This window comes from Leptomonas pyrrhocoris (assembly GCF_001293395.1).
Source record: "Leptomonas pyrrhocoris isolate H10 chromosome Unknown, whole genome shotgun sequence".
Lineage (NCBI taxonomy): Eukaryota > Euglenozoa > Kinetoplastea > Trypanosomatida > Trypanosomatidae > Leptomonas > Leptomonas pyrrhocoris.
The window spans coordinates 1,920,940-1,944,517 of NW_015438357.1; the positions used below are offsets into that span (position 1 = coordinate 1,920,940).

A 23,578-nucleotide genomic window follows, 5' to 3' on the forward strand; every position below is an offset into this window, starting at 1 on the left:
CTCTCTTTAGAGACCTTCATCGCTCTCGCTCAGGCTGAGTGCATTTGCAAAGGCTGTAGTGACGGCACCATAGCGGTTCCTTGCCTCTCCTCGTTGTTGGCGTCTTGACTGTTCTCTGTCGTAGGTTTGTTGTAGGGTTTTATCACAGTATTTTTCTCCCTTTTGCCCTTTCTGACGTTTCGTCGTTATGTTTTCAATGTACGCCGTTGCCGTTGTGCGGACGTACGCTGGAATGTGTTGAATCCGTAAGGACGTACAAATACACGAACGAGAAAATCGAAACATCCTGCCGGGAGACCCCCCCCCCCTCCCCCCCCCCCGGGCCACTTCGTGGGACAAGAAGCGCGTGCGCACGGCAAGTTCTGTGTTTGCAAGAGTGCACCTCATTTTCCTCCTCCTCGTCAACCGTTGAGGCCGGCTGAAGTTTCTCCAGGAAGCGGAAGAGAAGGTTTGTGCACACACTATGATACCCATAGTCGAACGGTTCAGGGAAGCGCAACCACCCTTTGCTTGTGCTCACAATTGTTCATAAAACGGTTTTCCTTCTCATATAGCGTTCACTGGGCATCTTTCTTTGTTGCAGCGTGTAAATTTGTTACCTCTCTTCTTCACGCGTCCTTCCTCTTTTCTTCTTCTTTCAGTTGCTCATTCTTCCTTTGTGCTTTCTTTGTACCGAAACGTATTGATAGGAGCTGAGAAAGGGAAAGATCTGCAACGGGTCGTGGCGCATCAGCGCTCCTCTCTCTTTCCATCTCCTCCTGTTTCTGAAGACTGTGTCGTGCTGATTTAGTGACGTTCATTGTATACTGACACCTCACGGAAGGCGCCTTTTCGCCATTTCAGTGTGTACGTCTGTGGTTTTACACCGCTGCCCGTCGAGCCTTCGGCCACCTTCCCACTCTACAACACAGGCAGCGTGCTTCGGAGCTAGACCTCTTTCTCTTTTGGTTTCAGCCACAACTCTTTTTTGTGCTAAAGGCAGTATTCGTGTAATTAACCGAAAATCATTTTTGCGGCGGCGTAAATCAACGGAGGACCGTTTTGGATTGGAGCTCACGAATCATAAATAGATTGAACTATCTGCAACGGCGACCCTAGATCTTACAATAGCCACAGTAATAGCAACAACAGCAAAAAACACGACAGACTTCACACATATTCACGTCGAAATGAGTAACGCTGCACCACCCGGGCTTGACGAGGAGGTCGCCGGACCTCCCGGCTTCGACGACGACTTCTCCACTGCCGATCCCACTTTGCTGGCCAAGATGGAGGAGGAGGAGCAGCGCGAGGCGCGGCAGCAGCAGATCCACGCGTGGCGCCGCATGAACACGGAGCGCTACGGCTTCCGTGCCACCTACCGTGCCGCGGTGGATGAGAAGGACTTCATGCCGCCGGAGTTTATTCGCAAAGTGGTGAAGGACAACGGCGACCTCGGCGGCAAACGCTTCAAGTCGGAGCGGAAGCTGTGCGTTGGCATGCTGCCCTACATCCCCCTTGCCCTCTTCAAGCTGTTGGAGAACATGCCGATGCCGTGGGAGGAGGCGCGGTACGTGAGCGTGGTCTACCACGTTGGCGGCGTGCTCACCATCGTCGACGACACCCCAACTGTCGCGGAGCCGCTCTACGTCTCGCAGTGGGGCTCTATGTGGACCAAGATGCGCGCCAACAAAGTGGAGCTGCTCCAGGAGGGCGGTGGGTTTCGGCGGGCGGTGCACAAAGGCGACGAGAACGAGCCGCCGCTGGACTTTGCCGATTACTTGATGGATCGCGTCCCACCCCCGGCAGTACACGACGAGCTCGACGAGGAGGACGGCGCCGCCATCGCAGACTGGTTCTACGACCCGTTTCCTCGTCTGACGGCCCCGAACCAGATCCGCGGCCCGCGTCGGCCCAACGGGTACTACTTCACATTAGAGGTGATGGAGGCGCTCTACCGCAACGCCGCGCCGATTCTCCCGTCACTGGACGACAGGAACTACTTTTATCTTTGGGACCTCAAGTCGTTCTACGCTGCGAAAGCAATGCACCTCGCCATCCCGCGCGGGCCACGGTTTGAGGCTCCGCCTGCCATCCGGCAGCAGAAGGACGAAGATGAGGACTGGACGGAGTTCAACGATCTGCGTCGCATCATCCATCGCGACAACCCACGGAAGCCGCGCTTTACGATGCTCACGGAGCGCCAGATCGCGTTTCCTTTTCTCTACGGAGCCGTCGTGGACGGTGTGGAGCTCGCCCCGTACCACTACCCGCCCGCGTTGCGGGTGGAGAACGATGACCCGGAGCTGCCGTGCTTCACGTTCCACCCGTCGCTGAACGCAGTCAAGGCGGTGGAAAAGAAGTACACCGACGTGCCGCGGTCAAAGGCGGCCCTGTGCTCTTCCATGTGGGACCGCGCCGGCGGCCAGCACACGGAGGACCCTGCTGAGGTGCCGCTTGACCTTCCCGACGACTTTGAGCCGTTCTTGGCTGATTTGCCGCTCGAGCAGCCGGGCACCAAGACGGGGCTCTCCCTCCTCTTTGCGCCGGAACCTTACAACTCGTTTGAGGGCGGTATGAAGCGGCGCATCGACGTCCCTCTGTGCGACAAGTGGTATCAGGACCCACCGGAGATGACCACCACCGACACCCGCGACAAGATTCTGCGCAGCTACACGCAGCTGCTGAAGTACCACGTCAAGCGCTCCCTTCACCGCACGGTGCGGCGGAACAACCGTGCCGCTGCTGCTGCTGAAGAAGTTGCGCTGAATGCGGACATGGACGACGGCCAGGAGAAGCGGCGTTTGGCGAAAATGGCGGCGATGCGCTACTTCTCCAAGACGCGTATGGAGTGGCTGGAGGCCGCGTTGCAGGTGATGCGGCAGGGCCATAACATGATGGTCCAGCTGATCAACATGAAGTGTCTGCCCTACGTTCACATTGACTACAACTTCGAAGCGAAGCCGACCCGCACCTTGACGACGAAGGAGATTAAGAAGAGTCGACTGGGCCCCGCATTTCACATGATCCGCGAGTTGCTGGGATTTGTGAAGCGACTCGTCGATATGCACGTCATGTACCGACTCGGTTCCTCGGATGCCCTGCAGCTGGCCGACGCCACCCAGTATCTTTTCTCGCACGTTGGTGTGCTGACCGGCGTCTACCGCTACAAGCTGCGCGCGATGCGGCAGATCAAGCGTAGCCGTGACGTGAAGCACATGCTGTACAGCAAGTTTAACGTTGGCGGTGTGCCGAGCGGACCGGGCTGCGGCTTCTGGGGTCCTGCGTGGCGGGTGTGGGTGTTCTTTCTGCGTGGCATGACACCGCTGCTGCAGCGCTACCTGAGCAACCTAACCGACCGTGTGCTGCATGGGCGTGTGCAGAAGGGAAAATTCACTGGCAAGAAGATCACCCGCCAGCGTGTGGAGCCGGATAAAGACGTCAACATTAAGGAGGCGTTCCGCCGCGAACTGCGCGAGATGCTGCCCGACAACGTCAAGAACTCCGTTATCGTGACGATGGACCAGCACATGAACGAGGCCTTCCGCCACTGGCGAGCCGGATCGTCGTGGAGCGTCCCAGGACTGGCGAAGCCGCTGACAGACCTCGTCAACAAGTACGTGAAGCTGCGCTCAGAGGAGTACATTCGAACCACGCAACTGCAGCGCCGCCGCATCGCCGATGGGGACACGGTGGACAAGCAAGCCTTCATGAAGAACCTGGGCCGCCTCACGCGTATTAAATTGATGGATGAGCAGCGGAGGCAGCGTCGCTACATGTCCGGCGAGGACGCCGCCACCATCATCGCGCCAGCCGAGGCCACGGAGATGTACCGCATGATGGCGAATTGGTTGAGCGACCGCGGATTCAAGAAGATTAGCTTTCCCGATCCGTCCAAGACAGCCGAGCTTTCGCTGCTGCAGCTCTCGCTGAACCGACTGCGTGACCAGCACAACATCGCCAACCGCCTCACCGCGAACCAGCGCGAGGAGCAGGCGCGAATTGAGGAAGCCTTCAACGCTCCGCACGAGGCCCTGTCCCGCATCGTCGACGTCCTGGCCCACCAGCGCCGCTTCAAGAACGTTGAGGTGGAGTACATGGACAACTTCTCCCATCTCTACCCGCTCTACACCGTTGTCCCGCAGGAGAAGATGGTGGACTCGTTCCTCGATCAGTACCTCTGGTACAAGGCGATGGGGGTGCAGCGTCTGTTCCCGAACTGGGTGAAGCCGTCTGACGTGGAGCCGCTGCCGCAGCTGCTGTACAAGTGGTGCGAGGGCATCAACAACTCACCCGACGTGTGGGACGTCACACACGACGAGTCGGTCGTGCTGCTGCACAGCGACCTGGAGGACGCGTTTTACGACAACGTGGAGTGGAACTTCTTCCGCCCCATGCTGGAGCTCATCATGGACAAGTCTCTTGTCGACTATATTGTGAGCCGTCACGACGTAGTGGTCGAGTTCAAGGACATGAGCTACCACCACTACAAGGGCCTCCTTCGTGGTTTCATGTTCTCCTCTTTCCTGGCGCAGTACTGGGGCCTTATCATGGACGTCTTGCTGCTCGGCACGCAACGCAGCAAGGAGATCGCCGGCACGGCCCTGAAGCCAAACCCGTTTATGTCCTTCTTCCGCGACCCCTACCTCGCCACGTCGCACCCGATTCGCGCGTACTGCCGGTACAAGAACGAGGTGTACCTTCTGCTGCGCTACACCAAGACAGAGGCGGACGAGGTGCGACGGCGCTACTTGGAAGAGACGCAGAGCGATCCAGAGATGCGCGCCGTCAACGCGTCTGTGTACGGGTTCAAGAACGCGAAGGAGTGGCCACGCGATGCGCGCATGCGGCTGTTCTTGTCTGACGTGAACCTTGCCCGCGCCGTGCTGTGGGAGTTCCGCGGCCGGCTCCCGCCGTCGCTCGCCACCGTCAGCGAGGCAAACAGCTTCGTCAGCGTGTACTCCAAGGACAACCCGAACCTGCTGTTCGAGATGGCTGGCTTCTCGGTCCGGCTGCTGCCCGTGGTGCGAACAGAGGAGGACGTGCTTGAGAACGAGTCCATGTGGAGCCTGCGCAACCACACCACCAAGGACATCTCGTGCCGCGCCTTCCTGCAGGTGTCCAAAGAGCACATCAACATGATCCGCAACAAGGCGCGCCGCACCGTCATGATGGTCGGGAGCTCCACCTTCCACAGCATCGCCGCGAAGTGGAACGCGCTCATTACGGAGCTGGTGCCCTACTACCGCGAGGCCATCTTGGGCACCGAGGAGCTGCAGGCGATCCTCGCACGTGCGGAGCACCGCATGCAGGCCCGCGTCATGATGGCGCTGAACTCCCGTGCCAAGTCGCGCTTCCCGCCCGCGATGTTTTACGCTCCTTCCGACCTTGGCGGGCTGGGCATGCTCTCCGTAGGCCACTCTCTCATCCCGGCGAAGGACACGGTGTACTCCAAGACGACCAGCACCGGTGTCCAGTTTTTCTACGCCGGCCTCACGAACGAGGAGGGCATTCCCATCCCAAACGTGCTGCAGTACTACACCCCGTGGGAGACGGAGATCAAGGAGAGCGAGAGGGCCTGGCTGGACTTTCGCACCCGCGAACGCGAGGCGAAGGCGCGTGGCGGCCGCGTCTCCCTCGACGACATTGAGGACATCATCGATAAAGGCATCCCCCGCATCCGCGTCCGCTTCTCGCGGCACGCGCCGCTCTTCCACTTCGACGCCGGCTTCCGCGCTCGCCTAGAGTTTCAGCGCTTCATCGCGGGCAAGTACCTGAAGAACTGGTGGTTTCACATGGAGCACGACGGCAACATCTGCGGCGGAGTGATGGAGCGCTACCGCGCCGACATGAACAACGCCCTGGGTGGAGTAGAGGCGATTCTGGAGCACAGCCTGTTCAAGGGCACGGGCTTCCCGTCGTGGGAGGGCATCGAGTTCGACCGCTCCGGCGGCTTTGAAAACTCCAAGAAGGACAGCAAACTGGCGAAGCAGCAGCGCGCTGGTCTGAGTAAGGTGCCGAACCAGCGTTTTGCGCTGTGGTGGAGCCCTACCATCAACCGCTCCGACATCCAGGCCGGCTTCGAGTCGAAGGTCGAGACCACTGGTGTCTTCATGTGTGGCAAGCTCGAAACAATCAAGAAGTCGCTCATCAAAATCTTCAGCGGCTCCCTGTGGGAGAAGTCGCACGCGGCGGTGGTAAACGACATTGCCAGCAAGCTGAAGGACAGTCTCATCGACCTCGGCGCCGCCTCTGTCACGCTGCAACAGCAGCACCCCCAGAAGTCCTACACGTTCACGAGCTCGGCGGCCGACGTCGTGCTGGTCAGCGCCGCCCGCTGGTCCGTTTCGTCGAAGCCGACCAGCCTGGCCGATGAGGCGGGCGACGTGTACCAGAGCAACACCACGGCGAAGTACTGGATCGACGTCCAGTTGCGCTGGGGCAACTACGACGGCCACAACATCGCCGAGTACGCGCGCAAGAAGTTCTACGAGTACTCCACGGCTCGCATGTACCCCTTTCCCGCTGGCATCGTGGTGGCCATCGACCTCGCCTACAATTGCCACAGCGCTTTTGGCTACTGGGTTCCTGAAATGAAGCCGTTCATGAACAAGCTCCTGCCGGTCATCATGAAGAACAACATCACGCTGAACACCCTGCGCGATCGCATGAAGCGCGACCTTGGCCTGTTCAGCTCCGCCCCTACCGAGGCGAGCCTGTCGGACACAAACATCGCGGAGCTCTTCTCCAGCGGCATGCGCACCTGGATCGTGGATGACAGCGCGACGTACGTCACGAGCGAGCAGCCGACGCCGGATGGCGGCAAGAAGTTCAAGTCGGAGAACGGCGCCGTGCTCGTTTTCGAGCCCGTTTCCGGCTCGCTGAAGATGAGTGTGGTGCACAAGAGCGTCTTTGCCGGACAGAAGCGGCGGTCCAAGCTGGCCCGTGAGAAGGCGGCGGAGGAGATTGCGTCGTGGCTGCGCAGCTGCCCCCCAAGTGAGCGACCCAGCAAGATCATCGTGACCCGCTCCCGCTTTCGACAGACGCTGCACAACATGCTCGTCCTCGATTACCCGAACATTATTATTGGCCAGAGTGATCTGAACTTGCCCCTGCCGATGGTGCTGCGCCACAGCCGGCTGGTGGAGCTGCGCATCGCCGCGATGGAAAGCAAAGGTTGGGAGTTTTGCATCTACGATGACTGGCAGCAGAGCCTGCAGTTCCAGCCCATCACCTGCTTCAACTTGCTGAATCTGGTCTTGCGCGGCTACCACATTAACCTGCAGCGCACGCGGCAAATTCTGGTGCCGGACCTGCACGTCGAGGTGAGCGCGGCACATTTTTGGCCGACGTACGCGACGCGTCAGGAGTGGGAGCAAGTATCGATCCGCTTGCAGGAGATGATCATCGCAGACTCCGCGCGCCGCATGAACGTGAGCCCCAAAGACTTCACCGAAAAGGAAAAGGAGGGCATTTTGCTCGGAAAGAAGATGGTGAATGTGGAGATTCAGCAGGAGGAGATAAAGGAGATTGAGCAAATGCGGCGCACCAAGCTGGCGGAGGCGCAGACCGTGAGCGTCGTGACCAGCAGCGGCGACGTGGTGAAGCGCAAGGTGAAGGCGGCCTTCGACTTTGGTGCGACGGCGCTGGACAACAACTGGCGCCCCCGGTCTCTTGCGGACGCCGCCTTCTTGGACGAGAACACCATTGTCACCTTTGACGCCGCTGGCGCAACCGGGGCAAGTGATCAGCTCATCTTTGCCGAGGACACCATTCAAAAGCTGCTGGCGTGCTGCGATGTGAAGGTGCAATGCTGTGCGTACATGTTTGGCCACGCCCTGCCCGACTCGCCGAACATTAAGGAAGTTCTGTGTGTGATGATCCCGCCGCAGTTTGGCACGGCGGTGGAGTCCCGCACCCCACCGCGCATCCCCTTCGACGCGCCGGCTCTGCAGGAAGGCAACCTGTCCTTCTTGGGCCTCCTGCGCGTTGGGGAGAGCGAGGCGCAGCTGACCTCGCACGATCTCGCGCTGCAGGCGCGTGCGCTGGAGGTAAACGAGGGCATGGTGCCGAAAGGCTTCCTCACTGCGGTACTAGAGATGTCCGAGGAGGGGGTGATGGTGCGATGCTACAGCACCACGGCGGAGGGCATCGCTTGGGCGCAGCAGCAGTACGAGGCACTCTTGAAGAAAACACCAGAGACCGCAGACACGGCGTACTACTCACCGTGTCGCGGCACGCTCTCGACGGAGGCGCGAGGGTTCTTTTTGGTGCCGGCAGAGCGGGCGTGGAATTACTTCTTCAAGGGTGCCCTGTGGCGCGAGAACACCGAGTTCGACGTCGTCGTTGATCTCCCACTCTCCTTCTTCGACCCGCTGCACCGACCGGAGCACTTCATCAACTTCGCGCGAATGGGTGAGACCGTCGCGGCCGTGGACATGGCGGACTCAGACGACCTTTTTGAAAACGAGGCCGGCACGGCCAACACTGAGTGAGTGAGATAAAAATGATGGTGGAAGCATTTGTGTGAGGTGTCGCTCTTTTATTTTTGTTGTTTACGCTCCTTCCTTTTTGCATTAAGCGCACCTGGCCGGCCAACTGACTTTCCACGAAATTGTCGTTCTTTTGCAAGGTTTGCTAGGATTGTGTGTTCCTGTGTGTGTATGTGATGTCTTTGATGTCAGTATAACGAGTGAAATGGAAACGGCAGAGGCGATATTCATCTTAAAACAAAATCCACTCGACAGTACGTTAGACACACTCTCTTAAAAAAAACAACAACAACAACAGAGCGACATATTTCTATTTAAAAGAAAGCAAAGCGAGCGCTGGCTTCCTTAACAAGGAGGAAAAAGACGGCGTACTACCATGGAAAGGAGTTAAAAGAAACACGTCTGCTCGTGCTTCTCAGCAGCAGCAAAAAGAAAAGGAAACCGTGTTGCCATCTGCAATGCCGAGTATTGATCTTCAACGGGTTATTTGCGAAACAGCAAAAAAGAAAGAAAGAGAGCTTTTAGGTCCGAACCCTTTATAAGGATGACTCTTTTAAAACGCCTGCACTAAACAGCAATAATAATAAACGTGCATCGCTTCTTCTACTGTAAAAGAAGAACTCTCTCTTATCTGGCTTTTTTTTTTCCATCCTCACCTAACTCCTTCTTTTTTTGTTTTCACGCTTCTCTCCGTTCTCGACGTGCACAACCGATTAATTAACGCATTACTCGTCATGTTGCGTGCATTTCAGCCTCTCGGTTTTTTTTTTTCAGTCATTAAATTCTGTTAAGCAGGCACTTTTGTTCATCTCCAGATCTTTAAGAGAAGCGACGCAAGGCTGCCTTTTTTTTAGTGTCTGAAGCCAATCCGGACTAATCATTCGACGTCCGCGTTTTCATCGGGCAGTGCGCGAAACTTCGGCACATTTTTCAAAAGCAAAAGAAACTCTTTTCTTTTCCTCCGTAGGCGACCACGAAGATAAAACTGTGGTGTCACCGGTGGACTGTACACTTTTTTTTTCTGAGAGCGTTCGTGGAGAGAAACCTCCCCGGCGCAGAATCGATGCAGCGACTCCTCGAGCCGTCCAAGATGATGAACATAGAGTGCCTCCCGAACGAGATGGCGCACATGCCTGTAGCCACCAAGAAGGTACCATCAAAAGCTCTTTCACCGAGAATGTCCATTCTTGCGGTTGACCCCAACTCTTCCCATCGCGGATCGTCCTCCTACGAGAACCCGAAACCGCGCTACACTTTTGAGAAGCCCGACACGTCGGGCTGGAAACTGAGCGACTTTGAGCTGAAAAGCACGCTGGGCACCGGCTCCTTTGGTCGCGTGCGCGTGGCCCATCGCAAAGGCTCGGACGAGTACTACGCGATCAAGTGTCTGAAGAAGCGCGAGATCATCAAGATGAAGCAGCAGCAGCACCTTAGGCAGGAGAAGGCGATTCTGATGGAGCTGTGCCACCCATTCATCGTGAACATGATGTGCTCTTTCCAGGACGAGAAGAAGGTGTACTTTGTGTTGGAGTTCGTGGTGGGTGGAGAGGTATTCACGCATCTGCGTTCCGCTGGGCGGTTTCCAAACGATGTGGCGAAGTTCTATCACGCGGAGCTTGTGTTGGTCTTCGAGTACCTGCACTCGCTGGACGTGATCTATCGCGACCTGAAGCCCGAGAACCTTTTGCTGGACAACAAGGGACACTTGAAGTTAACGGACTTTGGCTTTGCGAAGAAGGTGCCGAACCGGACGTTCACGCTGTGTGGGACCCCAGAGTACCTTGCACCGGAGATGATCCAAAGCAAGGGCCACGGGAAGGCGGTGGACTGGTGGACCATGGGCGTGCTGCTGTACGAATTCATTGCCGGCTATCCGCCGTTCTACGACAACACGCCATTCCGTATCTACGAGAAGATTCTTTCTGGACGACTGAAGTTTCCGAATTGGTTCGACGGGCGTGCGCGCGACCTTGTGAAGGGGCTGCTGCAGACAGATTATACGAAGCGGCTGGGAGCGTTGAAGGGTGGTGCGGCGGACGTGAAGAACCACCCGTACTTCCACGGGGCGAACTGGGACAAGCTGTACGCGCGCCATTATCCCGCGCCGATCCCTGTGAAGGTGAAGAGCGCTGGCGACACGAGCAACTTTGGGAAGTTTCCGGACAGTCCCGTGGACCGTACGCCCACGCTGACACCCGTTCAGCAGGCAGAGTTCAGAGAATTTTAGTTGACACGGCTCTTCTGCTCGAACTGCGCTTGTGACGTCGATATATCTAAAGGAGAACGTGTCACGGATGCACCTTAGCATTGTACATTCGTTTTTTTTTTGTTTTGTGTTGTTGCGCTATGCTCAACATGTACTTGCTGCTACCTTTTTCCCCTTTCCCGCGGTGATTGTTTTTATGTTTTCAGCCGTGGCGGAGGACTATCTCCTCCACATTTCTCTGATATTCAGAAAACTTTTTTGGGTGGTTTTTGTCACTCGTGGGCAGTGCACCAGCGCATACATTCGGTCGCTTTGTCCTCTTTTTTTTTTCAACATAATCAAATATGCTTTTTTCTTGTCTCTTTTTTTTTCCCTTCTTCTTCCTTGATTTCTCCTCCTTTTTTCCCCTTTTCCTTATATCCTTGTCATCACTCCTTGTGCCACTTGAACTTGAACTCTATCTTTCCCACTGTGTGGTGTCGTTGTTTGCTTCGCCTACGACGATGATTTCCTTTAAAAAAAATTAAAGCGATCTTTTATTGTTGTTGGGTTTCCTGTTCCTGCCACCGCCACTTCAAATGAAATTTCTGTCGTCGAATTCCGATTTCGCTGCGTATTTTTTTCCTCTCCCTCTCTTGTGGAACCTCTTTTTTCTGTTCTTAAAAAAAAGGAAGGTAACTTTTGTTTCCCTGTTTAACGTCTGAGAATGCTTGCAGCTTCACTAAGCTTGAATTTCTCATCTTTTGCTGTTTATGGCACCACTTTTCGCCTGTTTATCCTATCTATATAGTCTTTTGGTTTTTTTTTTCTGTTTGGATTCTTCCCCATGTAGCATATCTGCCCAGTGACACAAACGTGCACGCGCATACTGGAAAAAGTAAAGTAAAGTTAGTGTATGATAAAACTGTCGGGCACATCTCTAGCAGGCGTGAACGTGCAGAAAGGATAGGAGGAGAAGAAAAGAGCCACTGCAATGGGAGGTGCTGACTTTTCCAGCGGTGAAGAGAGAACAAGTTGTTTTGATTTCTACATGACAACGGTGCGCCTCACCGGCTCTCTATCAGGTACGTTGCATTGGCCCCCTCCTTTTTTTTTTGGGGAGGGTGGTGGTGGTGGTCTCATCTTTCCTTCCTCCGCTGTTTGGTGCTTATGGCGTTGCCAATATACTTTCTCTTCTGCTTTTCACCGGTGTTTAGTTGGGAAGAAAGAATCACGTAGCAACCAGTGATTGTGGTTTCGCCTTCTGATGCCTCTCTTGCGTTGATCGTGAAGAAAGGAAGCTGCAACTGTTCTCTCTCACTGTGTCCTCTTCGTCGCGTTGGGTTTCACTCGGATTTAGAGGTCTTTCATACATAAAATAACTTTAGAGGAGCGCTCTGTGAGTTGCACAACACAGTAAAAAGAACAGACACGCTTTGTGTGGCTCAACTCATATAGCTGTTTATATTGAACGCCTCACTGACGGACAAGACGTGCTTTGTGGCGCTACGTAATCGAACTCCTCTCATACTACATAGACACCAACTCAACGTCTTTTATGGTCACACGTATTGTATGAAAGGACGCACTGGATCATGAGCCGTTACAATGGCGAAGTGCACTTTCGCGGCATGACGGAGAGCGATTGGAGGCGTCTGCACACGCGCGTCATCCCAAACCCGGTGCCGTTGGAGGAGTTTAAGGTCATTGTGCTGACCGGCAAGCTGCAAGACCGCTATCTCGCAAAGGACCTTCACAAGATGATGCAGGAGCTGCGCGATCTGCTGCGTGAGCACGGCGAGCTACGGGAGGCGGCCATTTTCCCATTAAGTGGCAAGAAGCAGGAGCTCGCACAGGCGGCCGCAGCGGCGGTGCGGGTGATTGACGCACACCGCGAGTGCATTCCAGCCTTGCGCCGATCCCCGGGAAGCACAGCGACGCCGCTACCACTGTCTGCCGACACGTCCGATGCGCGAGATGGCTCAACCTCGCCGACCCTCGACAGCGCGAGTGACCAGCAGCGACGGTCTACCTCTGGCCGAGGTAGTGCAGAGCAACAAACCGCGACGGGGCTGCTACTTGCTTCATCCGCATCTGGCAGACCCCCCACCAGCCCTAGACGCTCGTTTCGCATTCTGTCCTTGTCAGATCACGTTTCCACCGCTAAGCAGCCGCTTGCATCGTCCGCGGCGTTGCTGAACGGGGCGTCACCGACAGGCGCGGCGGCTGCGCAGATTTCTTCCTCTGCGACGTCGCCTCCTGCACGACGACGAGAGCCGGCGGTGGCGCGCGGTGGCAGCGCAGATCGCAGCGCCGGACAGGATGAGAAGCCGGCGAAGGAAGCGCCGTCCCGCCTGACCACGTCGTGGACGACCAACGAGCGTCTTTCGTCAACGATTGCCCAACACGCGGCGGCAGCCGCCCCAGCCGCAGCCTCCCTGCCGCACCAGCAGGCGACAGACCCCGCAACTCCCTTCTCCACCGTCGGCCCGACCCTGCCGCTGTCCACGGCGGCCACGAACGAGCTGGCGCTGCTGAACGAGGCGGCCCCGCCGTTCTTCTGCGTGTTGAACGTGGCGCGCCGCTTCCAACTCCGCTTTGGCTCCTCCCCGCTCAAGTTCGAGATCCCGGTGCAGTACACCGAGGCCGTACACAACCGACGGCTGCGGGTGTACGTTATTCCGCTGCACCACCCCAACATCCCGGCGCGCTGGCCGACTGCGAAAGAGTTCGTCGTATACGTCAACGAGCAGTGCGTCATGACACCGTGGAAGCGGTCGTGGCCGGAGCGCAAGCAGGAGGTCGCCAAAACGTTTCTCCCGCTCGACATCACCTACCTGCTGAGCCGCAACATAACGAGTCAGCGCATGCAGACGGACGTGTTCAACAAGGAGTACCTCTCCCCCGCAATTGTCGCGGTTGTGCAGCCGCGGTCGCTGGAGGAGGTGACGGAGTCGATGTTGCTGTCCCGGCTGGGGTGTCGCAACGTGGCGCAGGTGAAGCAAGCATTCGAGGATTCGGCGAGCAGAAACGGACGCCGGCAGACTCCCACCTGTCCCCCGAGTTTGCTTGTGTCAAACAACGCCGCGGTCTTGCAGTCCTACGCGCGTATTCTGGACGACGACGAGGAGGAGGACGGGCTGGAGGTGGACGATCCGGTTATCACGACCAAGTGCCCCATCTCGCAGCTGCCGCTCTCCATCCCTGTGCGGGGACCGCATTGCCGCCACCTCCAATGCGTCGATCTCGACTCCTTCCTCGTCAGCAGCCACAAGGGCGCGTACTGGAACTGCGCGCTATGCGATGCCGAGATGCGGCCCAAGGGCGTGCAGATTGACACGGTGCTCTGGAGCTACTTGAGCTCCTTCGGCAGCTCGGACTCCTACCCGGCCTACCTGCGGCTTTCTGCGCGCGTTTCTCCGGGGACTGCGACAGAGAGCAAGTACTATTGGCACCCGTCCAACCGCACCGGCGAGGATGCGGATGTGGTGACGACGGACAACGACAACGATGACGCCGAGCAACGCGAGGCAGAGGAGCAACGAAACAGCAGCGGCGGCGACGGCAACGGTGATGGACGTGTCGCCCACGAAGACGGCCGGCCACGCCCCCGAACCGCACCAACGCCCCCTCACGTGTTGCACCCCCGGTCGATGTCGTCGCCGCAGGACTCCCCGGCGACCGGGACCCCCATCTCAAGCAACAGCAGCGCGTCATGGACCGGTGAGGGAGCCGGGACGACAGGGAACGGTCGGAAAAGGAGCAGAGAGACGAGCACGGGTGAGCAACAAGGAACCGCTGATGATCCTATCGAGCTCTGACAGGTGCGCGCAACTCAACAAGGTTAGGAGATGACACACACAGAGGCGATAACAGGAGTGGCAGTGCTACGTAGGGGAAGCGCTACGCATCGAGGAGTGATCTATGGTGGCGCGATGAAGCTGTTTGCGGGTTGTCTTCGCAGCAACGCTGGATACCCATTGGCGCGCACTTCTTCAGCGAGTGGCAAGCATTTGCAGCACATCGTTACTTCATCCTCGTTCTGTCTTCTACGTTTCACCCTTTCAAAAACTGACACTCGTCGTTTTTTTTTCCTGTTCACCTTTGCTCACTAACGAAAACTGTTCTTTTCAGGCGCGAAAAGTTTAGATTACGTAAGCAACAGCTACATAAAGGAAAATAAGCAACCGCAACAGAGATGCTCCACAACTGAAAAGGCGATTTCTGGTTATCTCGTGTGTGAGCGAAGATGGTGGGACTGGATCTTGCACTTTTTTGTCACACTTACACGTGAATGCAGGAGTGTCGCGGTCTCCACAAAGGTTGTCTACACCGACGAAAGCAACTGATGCGTTGCTCTCCTCGATGGTTTCCAACGAAAAACAGCAAGCTCAACTTCCTTTTTCTCTCTCTCTCTCTTTCTCCTCTCATCGTTCCCTCTTCCCTTGTTCCGTCGGCTGCTTTTCTGCTTTCTTATTCGTCGCAAAATCGCCCCCACGAAAATACACCCCATCCCAACAGATTTGCAACTTTTGCACTCCACCTCTCTCATCTCTCCCATCTCTCGTTCTTTCTTTTCCCTTTTTTTTTTCTTATTGCTTTTCTCGGTTTTTTGTTTTCCTATTTTCTTAAGAAATTGTTTTTTTGTCTTTTTGTTTTGCTTTCGCTTTTTTTTTTTGGTCTTTTTTTTTTTGTAAGCTGTTCCGTTTTTCTCGTTCTCGCTTTTATATTTACTTCAATTTCCACCTTCCGCGTTGTCTTTTTGAAGCTCCTCTTCTCTCGTCGTCTTGTGGTTCGAGTGAAGGAAAGAGAACGTTGGTGCGCTACATTCGATTTATTCACACGTTGACAAGTTCTGTACTCAACCGGTTTCTTTGTCCTTTTCAGCTTCGTGTTTCTGTGTCCCGTGTGCTGACGCGTTGTGTGCGCATCCTTTTTTTGTTGTTCTTCGTCGTAGAACGTTTGTGCTGCAGTTGTACTACGTTTCTCGTAGATAGTTGGCGTTTTGCAAATTTCCCTTCTTCCCCCCTCCCCTTTGCTGAAGATTTTCTTTCTATGCGTTTTTGTTTTTCGTGTGTCGACAGAAAAGTTTAGCAGTCGGGTGCCGTGACAGTTTAAGGTTAGGGGCTACTCTGCACATAAGCAAACACACGAAGGAGAGCAAAGATTATCCAAGCCAAAAAAAAAACAAGAACACAACAACAACACTTACTGCTTTTTGAGCTTCTCTCTTTTTCGATTTTTTCCTTGTTTATAGTTTTAAAAGCTCACGTTAATAGTAATCATAAAAAAACCTACGAACAGACAAGTAGCTGTTTAGTTCACACACATACACACGTTCTCTCAAAGAAAATTGAGTCAAAAGACCTCAAAAGCTCAAGCTTTCTGTTTTTGTTTCCACGACTCGTTGGTTCGTTTAAAGTTTTTCTTCTGTGACATAAACTTAGGAGTACTCGTTCTTTGCCTTGCTCTTCCAAAGCAGGTCTTTCTTTTCTTATTATTATTATTATCATTATTATATATATATATATATATATTTTTTGCTGTCGTCTTAACAGTGCGTGGGACACTTCAATCGCGCAGGAAGAATCAACAGCAACAACGCCTTTGTCGTAACCTCAACACGTCACATTTCCCCGCTCACTTTCCCCTTTTCTCTGTTCTTTCTTCGTTTTTGATCGTGTAGCCGGAGTCGTATAGGAGAATTCGTCTCGCCATTCGCGCAGCTTTCAAGCTTAAGATACGGCACACCGGCAACGCACATCCTCAAATACTATTGTTCTCTCTGACGATCCTTTTTTTTCTCCTTTTAGTCTCTTCGATTCTTCTTTTTTTTTCCTTCCTATTTCACTACGTTTTTTTTTGTATTTTAGCTTTTCGGTATTCTTTGTTTACAATTGTATGTCTGCGAACAACGAAGAATAGTTCGACATTTACCGGTGAATTAGTTTTTACGTTGTTCCTGCCTTTTTCTTCTTCCGGGGAGCATTTGTTTTTCGGTTTTTCTTTGGACGAAATCTCTTTTCACTGTTTCAACCTAACTCGCTGTTCAGTCGCTTAATAAGTATCTTTGTTAGCGATACCCACATACACGTGCGCGCGCAGAGCAGCCTGTCTCCTGTTAACTCCCCCTTTTTCCCCTCCCTACACCCGTCACGGTATTGACGGTGCACGCACATTTATATCCACCGCTTTTGCGGCATCTTCGGATATTTATTGAACATCAAAAAAGAAAGAACGAAAAGATCAAGAAAAAAGTTCGTTCCTTTATAAACTCCGTTGTATCCTACTCCCTTATTTTCCGTTTTCCCCCCTCTTTGTTTGTTCTACCTCCTCTTTTTTTTTTGACGAAGTGGCTGAGTGCTTTTTCTTTTCTTCCTTCTCTCTTTTTTCAGCTTTTCGTTATCTCAGAGAGCTACTCTGCTTTCTTTCATCGTGGCAACTCCTTTTTTTTTTGCGTTTTCCGTCGCCTCAACGCGAGAGAGTGAATCGAGTTTTATTTTTACTTTGGTGGGTTCAACCGAAAAGCTCCTTCTTTTTCCCCCCGTTCTCAGTTAGTTTCCTCAGCAATCACCGCAAGGAGAAACATATTTTGTCTCGTTTCCTTGTATGTGTTATTCGAAACCTGTGGCATATTTATTGGAGTATATTTTCTCTCTTCGTTCGCTAATCTAATCTTTTCCCCTTTCCCCTTGTCATCTGACGCGTTACCCTTTTTTTTCTTCTCTTTCTCGTTACGGTTTCTGTGCTCCGTGCTTTTCCCTTTTCGCGGATTCTCATTCTCCTTCTGTTTCCTGTTTCCTGTCTTCTTCTTCTTCGTGAACGCTGCCTTGTTTTAACCTTTTTTTTTGTTCTGCTGACTTGTCTGTGCGACGGCAGATTGTGGATTCCGGTTGCGGCGAAGACTACGGCGGACGTCGTCAGAAAACAGTAACTAAGCAAACTAAAACAAAGCTTGCAAAGGTATATCTCTTTCTCTTATCCCTGCACTAAATTCCACTTTCTCGCTGATTGCAACAAGAAACTGAAGGCAAGCGTGCAGTTAAGTTGTTTTCTTTATTTGTTTCAAAGTGTAAGTACTGAAGCGAATCGCCAATTGAACAAGACACTTTGCTCTCCTCGATTCGTCTCTGCAGCACCACATTTATTATACACACTCTCTCTCTTACAGAACAAAGAAAACACAAAACCTACTACTACTACTACTACTACTACTACAAAACCCCCCCAAAAGAACAAAAACCAACAACAGTGAAACATAGGTATAATTTTCTTTAATATATTTTCTCTCTTTTTAAGAAAAAATTATTGTTTTCATTTCCATTGACGTGGGCAAAAGAAAAACCAAACTCTTTTTTTTCCAGGTTCATTCGTATTTTCTACTTCTCACCAGAAGAAAAAAAAGAAAACCGTTGCTTTATAGTTTTCTACCTCAGCAACTCTGCTGCTTCTTTGCTTTAATAAGCCGTCGAGCTCCTGACCTTTTCCGCGTGGCGTCTACGAACCCCTTTTTACGTTTCAGTTCTTCTCTTTCAAAAAGCAAACAAACAAACAAAAAAGAAGCTTACGCGTGTCTCACCGGCATTCTTTCTCTTCTCTCATCATTATTATTTTGCTGTTGGTTTTTCTTTCCAGTTTTTTCATTTTAGCGATTTGAACGTTATTTCAGTATATCACCGTTTCTATTACTATCTTTTCCCCTTCTTTTTGCACTACGTTGTTGAACTTTCGTGATAAGGTTTATCCTCTTCTTTTGATTTTTCTGTTTTTTTTTTCTTCATAAAACGAACGCAAACACAATATACATAACGACGACCTCTACCTCAGCCACCACCGCCATGCCGCCGCTTCGTACGGTGTACACTCGGGAGGAGCTCCTCCGCATTGCTGCGCTGGCCAGCGGAATTGAGGTGAGCCCCGGCATCATCGGCAAGTTCGATGTGATCGAGATTGCCGAGCCGGCTGCTATTCCCAAGCGGCGTGAGATGGACATTGGCGCCGCCGGCGACAACAGCACGAACATCATCGGCAGCGGTCTGGCACTCAACGCGCCCAAGCCAAACAACAACAGCAATAACAACCATCGCGATGGCAGCAGCAGTGGTGGTGGCAACCCAAATGCCAATGGAACTGGCCGCGGCAGCAACACCGCCAACAGCAGCGCCAACGCCCACAGCGGCGGCCCCAGCAATTCCAACAGCTCGCCAGCCCCCTTGTACAACGCGCGCGGCAACGCTACGGATGGGCGTCGTGGCGGCAACAACAACGGCCGCGAGGACACCAACAGCGGTAGCAACGGTAACGGCAACCGTCGCTCCGGCGATGATCGTCGTCAAGGCGGATACGACCGCTTTGCCCCACCGGAGGGAGGACGCTTCGGTCGTGGCAACCGCAATCAGGAGACGTTCGAGTTTGGCGTTGAGTACGAACTGCAGCAGAGCGCGATGCAGCGGCGGCGCGTGACGGAGACGATGGAGCGCGAGGATCGTAGGGGGGAGCAGCTCAAGCAGGCTCTGGAAAAGTTCAAGCAGGTGGACAAGGAGCCCGAGCCGGCGGACGTCGAGAGCCAGGAGACGGACGAGATTGAGCGGCTGTTGGCGGGGATTACGATGGGCAGCGACGACGGACAGCCGAAAGCCGCGGCCCGCTCTCGCTTCTTCTCGGCCCAGGCCCCAGCAGCGGCACCACCAGCTGCACATGCGCAGCGGCCGGCTTCAACGCAGCCGTCAGCACCGACGACGGCCGCGCAGACCGCCTCGAACGGCGCGGCCCCTGCGAACACCGTCACGCAGCCCAAAGTGCTCATCACCCCGGCCAACAGCGGCACGCCCGGCTACGTGGCGAGCCCGTGGGGCAACGTGAAGAGCGATCCGAACTTGTGGGCCACGGCGCCGTCGATGGCGAGCGCGCTGAAGCAGTCGCTGCAGCAGCAGCAGCAGCAACCCAACACGACGCCGCAGTCTTCGCCGACGCAGTTGAAGTCCTCTTCGCAGCCGCCGCCGCCGCCGGTGAGCACGACGATGCCGACGGGGATGGGCAACAATGGAAACATGCCGCCTCCACCGCCGCCACCGCCGAGTGCACCGTCGCAAGGCAGCGGTGCCATGAACTACAGCACGGCCCCGTCATCCGCTGCTTCTGCCGCTGCTGCTGCCACATCGGCGACGCCATCGGCGTCGGCGGATGGGCAGAGCAACTCCATCGCCGCGATGGGCTTCAAGATGAGCGTGCTGGGGCTGAGCACGCAGCAGTCTCGCCCGACGTCGGCCACGCCGGCGGCCAGCACCAACCCGCCCGCGCCGTCGCGTGCGTGGACTGCGGCGGAGCTGGAGCAGCTGCTGAAGAGCGGCAAGGCGGTGCCAACGGCCGTCCCCCCGCCGCCGCCGCACCCGTCCGCCCTGTCAGCGCAGCCACCCGTCGCAAAGGTGTTTGCCGCGGCTGATCTGGAGAGTATGCTGATGCAGCAAGCCCGCCAGGGTGGCGTTCCGAGTCCGGCGCAGCCGCCGGCCGTTCAGGTACAGCAGCCTCAGCCCCAGCCCTTGTTTCAGCAACCCCAGCAGCAGGTTCACCAACCACCGCAGCTACCACTGCAGCAGCAGCCGCAACCAGCGCAGCAGCCCGCCCCACCGCAGCTAATGGCCGCGATGAAGACACCGCCGATAATGCCACAGAACATGTCCAACCCGATGGGCGCCTACCTCGCTGCAGTGCCACGCTCGCCACCTCAGCAGTTTCCCACAGGAATGAAGGTCCCACCCAGTCCTCCGATGATGCCGCAGCACCAGCAGCAGCAGCAGCAGCAGTTGCCGCCACCCCCGCCACCAATGAACGTGCAGCAAGCACCACCGCAGCTGCAGCAGCAGCAACAGGTGCAGCAGCAACTCCCCTGGATGACGATGCCGCAGTCTCCGCAACAGCCACAGCACCAGCACCAGCAGCAGCAACAGCAGCAGCAGCAGCAGGGACTTGCGCAGCACGGCATGCGTGCCAGCCCTCCGCAACAACCGCAGCAGGTGAACAAGATGCCGCCGCCTCCCCAGATGACAGCGCCAGGGATGCCGGTGCCGATCATGATGAACGCGCAAGGCCAGTACTTTGCCGCCCCACCGCAGCAGCAACCCTTCTACTTGTCGGGGCAGCCCGTCATGTTCCGCCGCCCGGATGGCACCGTGTTCATGCAGGCACCACAGCCGCAGCCGCAGCCGCAACCGCCACAGCCCCAGTTTAACCCGTTTGCCACGAATGCGCAGTACCTTTTCCAGCAGCAGCAGCAGCAGCGCCGCTAAACGTCCATTTTTTTTTTGTTAACCTAAAACGCTTTTTGTTCTCGACAGCGACTTGTATCGCGCTTCCTCTCCCGCACACGAAAATAGCAATTATAATAATAAATAGAAATAGTGTGACACAACGTGCTGTTTATTTTCTTAATATTCATGCCTATGCCTCTTGCGTACTTTTTTTTTTCTAATTGTTTACATATCTTCTCCTTTCCCACTGTGATTTTTGTAAGACTTTTTGTTTCTGAGTGCATATACGTGTGTGCGTCGTTCTTGTGTGTTTTCTTCTTTTCCCGCTTCTGTGGCTCCTTCTACGGAATCACCTCTGACCTCCGCCTGAGTGCTCTCCTCTCTTTCGATAACGTTTGTTGTATTTACCACTTGCTCAAGAAGATTCTCTTTTTTTTTGCGTATGTTCTGTTGCTGCACGCTACACAGCCATCCGCAGATGTCGCACCGCCCAATCAATACGATACCGGGAGCATTTGCATTTCTCATTTTTCTTTTTTTTGGTCTTTAACTCTCCTCTTTTGTTGATATATAGTTTTTTTTTTTTCGTTCTCGTGTACTATCGTCCTCCTTTTCGTTTTCCGCGTTGTGTATGTCCATAAAGTTTTTCCCTTTTTCCTGCTTTCTTCGTTTCACTCTTCGCTTTTGTGTTTTTTTTTTTGACGCATTTATCACTTTTTGCGAAGGTTAAAACACGCGACGTCGTGACACATTGCAGTTTTTTTTTTTTACTTTCTCTTCTCTTCTTTTTTTACGGGCGTATAGCACAGAAGCGATTTTTGAGTGAGAGACACGAAATCGAAGTTGTCCAAACACACCTTCTTCTTTCTCTTTGTGTGCTGTGCTGCCCGAAACACACCGTCGTCTTTGGTAATCATTTTTTTGTTTTTTGATCCGTTTGTGCTCCACGGCGTCTGGGAAGTGTCTGCAAAAGTACAAATGGAGCTTGGCGCCAAAGGGTGGGGGAAAAAGATAGATTTTGGTCTTTTTTTTTTTAATCGCTCCTGTAATCTGTGTTCAACAAGAAAACAGCTTTTTTTTTTCGAGTGTCATAGAATGCAAATAATTTTAAATGACGTTGTTCAAAGCTGTTAAACTTGAAAGCGGTCTTCCATCGACTCAAAAAGAAGGGCACTGTGAAAATCATGTAGATACGGAGGGCTGACAATCGAGGAACTTTCCTTCTTCTCCCTAGTGTACTTGATTGGGCTGCTTTTATCTTTATTATTATCCCTATTTTTTTTTCGTTTTAAACTAATTTGACAGCGTGTTTTCTCGCTGTGCGTTTCCATCCTTTAGCGGGATTCAGAGTGTGGGAAGTGAGGCAGCTCATCTTCATATTAACACTCTTCTTTTGAAATTTTCTTCCTCTTTTTCTTTCTATTGTAGTTATATTTATCTATTATTATTATTATTTTGGCGCTGCGACGGTGCGACAGTTTCCTGATGATAGTGCACAATGCACGCCGACACCCAAGGAGGGAGCTTCAGTCCTTTTTTTTTTCGTTTTTCCTTCCTGTCCACGAAGCGCACGTATTTTATTGAAGTAAAACACCTCTGTCTTTTCTTTTTCTTTTCCTCTTTATTGTTTTCTCAGCAGCGGCCGCTTTTTTCTTTCTTTCTTTCCACCGTTTCAATCATTCAAAGGCACATATCGAAAGCAACAGATCTCTCTCTTTATATATATATTCGTGTACGGACTTCAATCTGGATGGGACAGAAGGGTTGGCGGCCGTTAAAATAGAAGAGATGTGTTTCAAAAACTAATGAAGGAAAGAAAGCAAAAATTGAAGTAAAACCGTGATAAAAGCCACCAAGGAAGCACCGTATACCCGTTTACATATCTCATCCCCCGCCAAGAATCTCGACGTCACGGAGGACTTGAAGAGCCTTTGTGTCTAGGGTATTTTCTACGCTTTTTGGGGGGTTGAGAGGCGGGCGAAAACCTGCTATGGGCCGCGGAGGCCAGCTGGTTTCGCCCCCGTGTCATTCGTCCCTTTGCTTCATGCTCCTGTCGTCAACGCCACGTGCCGTCAACGCTGCATTTTAGCAAGCTCTTGTGTTTTCCTTTTTTATCAGGGATACGCAGACGGGCGTCACGATTTTTCGTTGTATCCCCGATGTGTTGTGTGTGCGATGAGAAGCGTGCGTCTACGAAACAAGAGCACAACTCACATACCGGAAGAAAAGAAAAAGTCGTGTTGTGCGTTTAACGTTTTCCTCTTCCTCTTCCTCCCCATCTCTCTCTCTCTTGTTTTACCACGGACGTTAACTCTTGGGCTCCATTCTCTCTAGCTGCCCGCCATACTTGACGTTGACACCTTTTCCTTTTCCTTTTTCGTCTTGTCTTTCTTTTCTTGTATACGCATGAGGAGCGTGGGGCTGCTGTTTTGAACTTGTCCCACGCCTGCTTACTGCTTCTATCCTCACCGAAATCACGTGCCGAGAGAGCGATTTTAGCACCAAATCTTATTCTGACCGTAGAGCCTCTTCCTCTTCTTTTTTTTTTCCCTCTCTTCGCTGTTGGGCTGTTCGCACTTGTCGCCGTAGCAGCAAAGCTACCTCTTCCATTGAATTCGAAGCGGCCGAGTTTTGCTTTTCTATCCTTCCGTTTGCGCTCTCTCCCCTCCCTCCCC

The 23,578-nt window shown here is 53.7% G+C and overlaps 5 protein-coding genes across 5 annotated transcripts in view; all 5 read left to right on the forward strand.

Moving 5' to 3' along the window:
* Window positions 1-639: 639 nt before the first annotated feature.
* Window positions 640-8,474, forward strand: ABB37_00630 (putative PRP8 protein; the record flags this gene model as incomplete). The annotated part of the gene is made up of 1 exon (XM_015796910.1): window positions 640-8,474. The coding sequence occupies exon 1, from the start codon at window positions 1,170-1,172 to the stop codon at window positions 8,472-8,474; it is 7,305 nt and encodes a 2,434-aa protein (XP_015664918.1). The 5' UTR covers window positions 640-1,169.
* Window positions 8,475-9,534: 1,060 nt separating this feature from the next.
* On the forward strand, window positions 9,535-10,698 carry ABB37_00631 (protein kinase A catalytic subunit; the record flags this gene model as incomplete). Its single annotated transcript, XM_015796911.1, has 1 exon — window positions 9,535-10,698. The coding sequence occupies one exon, from the start codon at window positions 9,535-9,537 to the stop codon at window positions 10,696-10,698; it is 1,164 nt and encodes a 387-aa protein (XP_015664919.1).
* A 1,316-nt stretch (window positions 10,699-12,014) lies between these two features.
* On the forward strand, window positions 12,015-14,477 carry ABB37_00632 (hypothetical protein; the record flags this gene model as incomplete). Its single annotated transcript, XM_015796912.1, has 1 exon — window positions 12,015-14,477. The coding sequence occupies exon 1, from the start codon at window positions 12,252-12,254 to the stop codon at window positions 14,475-14,477; it is 2,226 nt and encodes a 741-aa protein (XP_015664920.1). The 5' UTR covers window positions 12,015-12,251.
* A 4,017-nt stretch (window positions 14,478-18,494) lies between these two features.
* Window positions 18,495-20,942, forward strand: ABB37_00633 (putative 4E-interacting protein; the record flags this gene model as incomplete). The annotated part of the gene is made up of 1 exon (XM_015796913.1): window positions 18,495-20,942. One exon carries the CDS (start codon window positions 18,495-18,497, stop codon window positions 20,940-20,942), a length of 2,448 nt encoding a protein of 815 aa, XP_015664921.1.
* A 2,293-nt stretch (window positions 20,943-23,235) lies between these two features.
* Window positions 23,236-23,578, forward strand: part of ABB37_00634 (putative mitochondrial mitochondrial carrier protein (MCP3)) — a gene marked incomplete at its 3' end in the record, with an annotated part of 1,841 nt that continues 1,498 nt past the window's right edge. Inside the window, exon 1 of the mRNA XM_015796914.1 lies at window positions 23,236-23,578. This exon is cut by the window's right edge and continues 1,498 nt beyond it.